Consider the following 6510-nt stretch of genomic DNA (forward strand, 5'->3'; position numbering starts at 1 on the left):
AAGAAACAAAACACCAACCCAAAATAAAAGCATTACAACAGAACGCTGTAACTTGGTCTTCTAAATTAATGGAAGCAGAAAACACCCACAAGTGTATTTGAATGTTGTTTGAACGTTGTTTGTGTCTTTTAGCTTCCAGGCCTAATGAAAGAAGCGATGAGCCTGCAGATCCGGCACTGGAAATCTTCAAGCAAGCCTCTGCATTATCCAAGGTAAGCATAATGCTCAAGCAGCATATCGAGACATTTCTGATGTCCCTGTATTTGGACATGGACAACATAGATCATATCACTGGAACCTACATTCAGATTAAATTATTATAATTTATTTACTTGTTCCACTTTTAAACTGTCCTCTTCAATTAAGATCCTGGGGCAGCTTGTAAAATATCTAGTTGAAACTATAATAAAACCACTAAACCTTTAACCACTAATTTTATAATCATCATCATCATATTCAGGCTCTCAAAATCAACACAGCAGAGGGCAATGTAATCACAACAGACCTTGAACACATCATTCTCCTGCAAAGGCCAGGGTAGACAGATGTGTCTTAAGCTGCTATCTTCCAGATCAGTTATACTCACATGTTGTGAAGAGGGCAGGGAGAGAGCCCATGTGAGTTAAGGACTTGGCCCACTGACTTTATGTCACCACACATAGAGGTTTGCAACAGGACGTACTCTTTGAACATATTCAAAAATGTGCTTGCTTGGAAAGATCTCCCACTGATTACAGTGAAATTTGCCTGTCTGCAGGCCCCTCCTAAAATCACAATCCCAAGTATGTAGTGAACCATACAGAACCAATGGAACTGGTATCCATGGATCAGATGTGAAATACTTTGTACCAGCTCCCTAAATCATGCTATGCAATCTCTCATTTGGCCATATTTGAATGGCCTCCAAAGTAATGGCTGTGGTGCAAATGGCCTCCCCCAGGCACAGCCTGCTTCTCCCAGTTTTCTTTCCATCTTTACAGAGGCTTACGGTGGTAGCAGCTGAGGGCTGAAGTTAGACCTACAGCAGCTTTTCAAGTGGTGCAGGGGGAACTGCAGGGCACACCGATGCTGTTCTGACACAAGCTGCCTTCGGATTAGCCCACTGGTCCCTGCCCCCAGCCCCACAACACTGCTCTAACACGGGCAAGACCCATGCTTACTAAAGGGGTGTTTTTGTTTGGGGTTTTCAATTGCACACCAATTTGCTATAAAATTATATAAATATTATTGATTTGTTTCATCTGTACAAATGTAAACGTTCTCTCTTTTTTCCCCCTTGCAGATTTCCCACAGGAATGTTCGATTAGGTAAGCAAAATTTACATGCCACATAACTTAAATGGTTCCTCTGTTGTGTGGCAGCTACCGGGATTTGTAGTAGCATCCCTTGCCTCACCCATGAGAACCATTTGTGTTCTCTCAGAACATGGGTATGTTTAATCCACTCACAGGGACCTCCATATATTCCAGGCATCTTCACTTGATACCCTATGAGTGCTGTGTGGGTGCTTGCCAACGGAAACATTTTTAGCCACACTCTCAGTGGGGGTCATGTATACTCTGGACCCCCTCTGAATTTGCCTGCTGATGTACCCTTCTGGGAAGCAGTGCCATTCCCTCCTTTCTTACTGAGGCTTTCCTTCTCTTAGTTACTTGGAGGCTCTTCAAGGGCAATTCGCTAAGGCTGAGTTGAACTATCAGCTATGAAAAAACGTTTTGGATAACAAGGAATGTGAAATGCCCCAGTCAAAATACAAACATGTGTTGGAAGTAGGGAGATATGCTCAGCCATATTTCCCTGTCTCCCACTGCTCCTTTCACTGAGACAGACCACTGGTCCATCTAGGTCAATAGGGATGCAGGTGGCATTGTGGTCTAAACCACCGAGCCCCTTGGACTTGTTGATTGGAAGGTCAGCGGTTCGAATCCGTGTGACGGTGGTGAGCTCCTGTTCTGTCCTAGCTCCTGCCAACCTAGCAGTTCGAAAGCATGCCAGTGCAAGTCAATAAATAGATACCACTGCCGCAGGAAGGTAAATGGCATTTCTGTGCACTCTAGTTTCCGTCGCAGTGTCCTGTTGCACCAGAAGCAGTTTTGTCATGCTGGCCACATGACCCAGAAAGCCGTCTATGGACAAACGGTGGCTCCCTCGGCCTGAAGCAAGATGAGCACCGCATCCCAGTCGCCTTTGACTGGGCTTAACTGTCCAGGGATCCTTTACCTTTTACCATCTAGGTCAGTACTGGCCGCACAGGACAGCAGCTGCTCTCTAGGGTTTCAGTCAGGGTTTCTTCCCAGCCCTACCTGGAGATAGGGAACATTGCTTGGCTGCTTAGGCAATGTGAGGGACAGGTTTCCTTTCCTTTGCATAGCAGGCAAACAATCCCTCTCCTCTTGTCCTGCCTGGTCTAGACATGCAACAGAGTGAGGTGATAAAATCCTGAGGCAACAGAGTGGTCTATGCCATTGCAGCCTGCAGATGGTAGATTATATTTTTTGAACACTTCCCCACATTTTAAAATACACCTCCTTTTAAATAAAAGCTAGGTTCTGGCTCAGTCTGTTCCCTGCTCTGCTACAAGGGAGGGCTTGTGGGGTGTTGTTTTAACAGAGGAACATATTTTATAAATGTAATTCCCCCACCTGGAATCTGAAGTGGTACTCTTCATTCTTCCATCTCAGGATGTTGCCACCAAATTCACAACAAATTATGCTGTGTATGTAAATATAATGTATTGGTCAGGAGACACCTAGATGTCTCAGTGCATACTCAGTCAAGGGAATACTATACCCCACTGTGAAGGGGATAGTATACTATTATATCATATCACCCCATTCTTGCAAATTGCCATGTGTATGCCAGAGCACTGTGGCATAGGCATCCAACTTTGTTTAATGAAGCTTAGCAAATCCAGTGGAATTAAGTATCTGGGAATGAGTGCCTGATTGCAGTCAATGTTCAAAACAAACACTGTAGGCACATTCTAAAGCATCTTACAAGCAATTCGGTTTTCATTTGGCTGTGAACAGCTTTAGAGAGGAACAAAATAACATAGTGGTAGTAAATGGTTTACTGATTTTAATTTGAGAAGACCTCTGACTATCTTTTTGATGCAGCCATAGATGATTAATGCAGTTGTGCTTATGACAGCGTCTCCTTCTCTCCTTTTTCAGCTCCTGTGTATTCCAGATTGTTAGCCAGAATGAAACACTAAAGCAACAGCCATTCTGTATATGTAAAGCACAACCAAGGATTCAACTAGCTTTTGCCATTGGGTTGCTGAAAAGAAGGACTTTGTTTTCTACAAAACAACAACACCACCACCCACACATACACACATGCCACCATGTATTACACAAAGGTTATGTTTTTTTTCAACTGAAATGAAGGAGAGAAAATAAAAGCCATATATATTTAAACCATTGTTTGATAAGCCTAATTTTGTTACAGTTGGTAGTTGAGAATTCAGGAAGCCTCAGGTATGTGTGTCTACTCCAAAATTATTTAGGCCCAGCCTCCAGTTGTGCAAGAGCTAAAAATGACTTTGATTGCAAGACACGCTAAAATCAATCCCTCTCTGGTTAGTATTTAATAAAAATGTTTAAGGTTTGCATGCGCTGTCAAGAACTGCACACACTGCCTTATGCTCAGAATCCTATTGAATATCTGAGGCTTTGGCTTTAGAAAAGGGAGTTATTCAGAAATGCAGCCTGGTTTTCAATTGCTACAGTCTGTCTACATGGTTTTGAGTGCAGGTACGTAGACTGATCCTGCACTTTTGCACACCGTCACTGCTAAAACCAAGATTTGTGAAGCTCATTTGTCCAAATTGGCCCTTCACATTCTTGAGGGTCAGTGAGATGAATGGTCCGTTTTCTATAAGGTGCTAACAGTAGTATTTTCCTACTTAACAGAGTTTTGTCGTGAAATATTTTAGAAGATAGCCACAGAAGCATTTATTATTCATTTCTATATGTATATTGGTAGGTACAGATGGATCATGAGTGGTCTCTGTACTGTGGTGCTTTTCTTTTTCTTTAAAAAAACAACAGAGTTTTTAAAAGAGTCTTGCTTTAGAATAATAATCCAACTTTGTGACTTTTCCATAGTTTATGGCTTGAGGCTTGCAAGCTTACAGATAGGATATTCTGATTTGGTCTCTCATTGTTAATGGGGTTGGTTGGGGCTTTCAGCTACATTTTGAAAATGAAGGCAACAAGCTTCATAGCAATTACATAAAATCTTAATACCGTTTTTCAGAGCACACAGCCTAGGCATGACTTAGACATAAATTTGTATGTGGACATTTTAAAGGATGTAAAAGTACACCTTGTGCCTTCAATTAAAACTGGCTATTTAGGTCACAATACAGGTGATACAAAACTAGCTGCCTACATGCTGTGGAAGCTTTCTCATTCATCCACCCCTAATAGAGAACAAAACCTGTCAGAAATTCAGGAGATTTTCTTTTAAAAGGGGGGAGTTTCGATGTAACGTTCCCTTACAAAAAGCTGCCTGTGTGTGGACAAACTATCACACATTCTAACACAAGCTCTCTGAATTGCGGCCTGTAGTCTTAAGAGACTTTGCTAGGCACTCTCTGAACAATGCCAGTTGTGTACTTCAGCAAGAACATGTGGTTTTTATTTTCTTCCCTCCTGTGCTTTGAAAATGTTCCACACAATTCTGTGTCTTGGCTTTTTTTTTTTTTTAAGCCTCATTGATGATATTAGGGAATTTGCATGATATAAGCTATGGATTGATCAGTGCTGTCAATTAGCTTTTGTTTACACATATGGTTCTAACTTTAATATCTTTTTTCCTTCCTGAGCCTGACAAGACATCCTCTCTGTAATGTGGTCATAGAGCAATCCCTCATCAAAACCTTCAAATAAACAATTCATTTGTGATAAAACTTGGGTTTTCTTTTAAATATATAAATTGACTGTGTCAGCAATATTACAAGTGACATCAGCATACTTTGTTTAGGGACACAGTTTTACCTCAGATAGCTTTTAAGAAATCTCTTGAGTACCACCCCAAAAGTCTTTCTGCAGATTTTACACATTGTGAAGCTTTTCTTTCAGCCGTTTACCTCAGAGTATTACCTCACACTATCCTGGCAGTGAGGAAGTAGGACACTGCCATCTCAGTTTGCACATGGTAACTTATTTGTTTGACAGTATCTCCATGTGAAAATCACACCCATTTCTCTTTTTTAGAAAGAAGGTTCAAAAAGCAACTTTCCTTGATATGGCAAGTTTTGATACAAAGCAGTCATTTTCAAATGTGGACACTTTCAAGCATTCAGATTCAGATATGGGATGGCACAGAGGCCTGGCAGAATTGGCAGGGCTGGGGGGGGAAGAGAGAGAGATTGAAAGTGTTGCATAAATATTTTACAATATTCTTTGTTTAAATTTTGGACATATTCATGAGATAGCTTAAAGACGCCCTTCACCCACTATTTATTTATTTGTAACTATTTGGACTAATTAATTATTTATAACTCAAAACAACTACAAAAATGTGATTAAGAAAGTTTTTTTGAAAAATAAATAAAAATAAAGTAGCACATGGTTGGCAAAGCCAGGCTTTCAGCAATTATCAATAATAATAATAATAATAATAATAATAATAATAATAATAATAATAATAATAATTTATTATTTATACCCCGCCCATCTGGCTGGGCCTCCCCAGCCACTCTGGGCGGCTTCCATAAAACCAAAAATACAGTAAAATCACACGTTAAAAACTTCCCTGAACAGGGCTGCCTTAAGATGTCTTCTGAATGTCAGGTAGTTGTTTATCGCTTTGACATCTGCTGGAAGGGCGTTCCACAGGGCGGGCGCCACTACCGAGAAGGCCCTCTGCCTGGTTCCCTGTAGCTTTGCTTCTCGCAATGAGGGAACCGCCAGAAGGCCCTCGGCGCTGGATCTCAGTGTCCGGGCAGAACGATGGGGGTGGAGACGCTCCTTCAGGTATACAGGAGCTTTGTGAACATGAAACATAGTTGGAGAACAAATATTTTGTTCCCGGTGTTTTGTTATCTGTGCATCAAACTATTCTGTTGATTGTGTAGGTGCCATATTCATGAACGTGCTATGGTAATGCTACCAGCTGGCACCATTAAGAGCTCATTTGCCAGGTACCCCAGTAAATGCCTACTTCTCCCAATGACACTCCCAGCTGGCACCATTAAGAGCTCATTTGCCAGGTACCCCAGTAAATGCCTACTTCTCCCAATGACACTTAGTTCAAAGGACTTTTTGTGCATTTGTAGTCCTTCCAAGAACCCAGTAAAGTAGGGCACTATTAACATCCCTGCAAAGCAGAGCACTATCAATTAGTAATCCTTGCAATAACCCTGGGAAGTAGGGCACTGTTAATCAATACCAGCTTACCCAAGATTGCCCAGCCAGCCAGTCAATGCTCCAGCAAAAGTGTGATTCTCTTACTTGCCTAATTCATCAGTCATTACGGTGGAGCACCACCTCTAGATTTCCA

General features: G+C 41.5%; 1 protein-coding gene across 1 annotated transcript in view; it reads left to right on the top strand.

Annotated features, from left to right (window-relative positions):
- TGFBI (transforming growth factor beta induced) overlaps window positions 1-4915 on the top strand; it is a 43196-nt gene extending 38281 nt beyond the window's left edge. Inside the window, exons 15-17 of the mRNA XM_083488117.1 lie at window positions 133-212; window positions 1283-1307; window positions 3174-4915. Of these exons, the coding sequence (XP_083344243.1) occupies window positions 133-212; window positions 1283-1307; window positions 3174-3214 (146 nt within the window). The 3' untranslated portion in view covers window positions 3215-4915. The remainder of the gene's footprint in view (window positions 1-132; window positions 213-1282; window positions 1308-3173) is intronic.
- The last annotated feature ends 1595 nt before the right edge of the window (window positions 4916-6510 follow it).

Source organism: Podarcis liolepis (genome assembly GCF_965112155.1).
Source record: "Podarcis liolepis genome assembly, chromosome: 2".
Classification (NCBI taxonomy): Eukaryota; Metazoa; Chordata; class Lepidosauria; order Squamata; family Lacertidae; genus Podarcis; species Podarcis liolepis.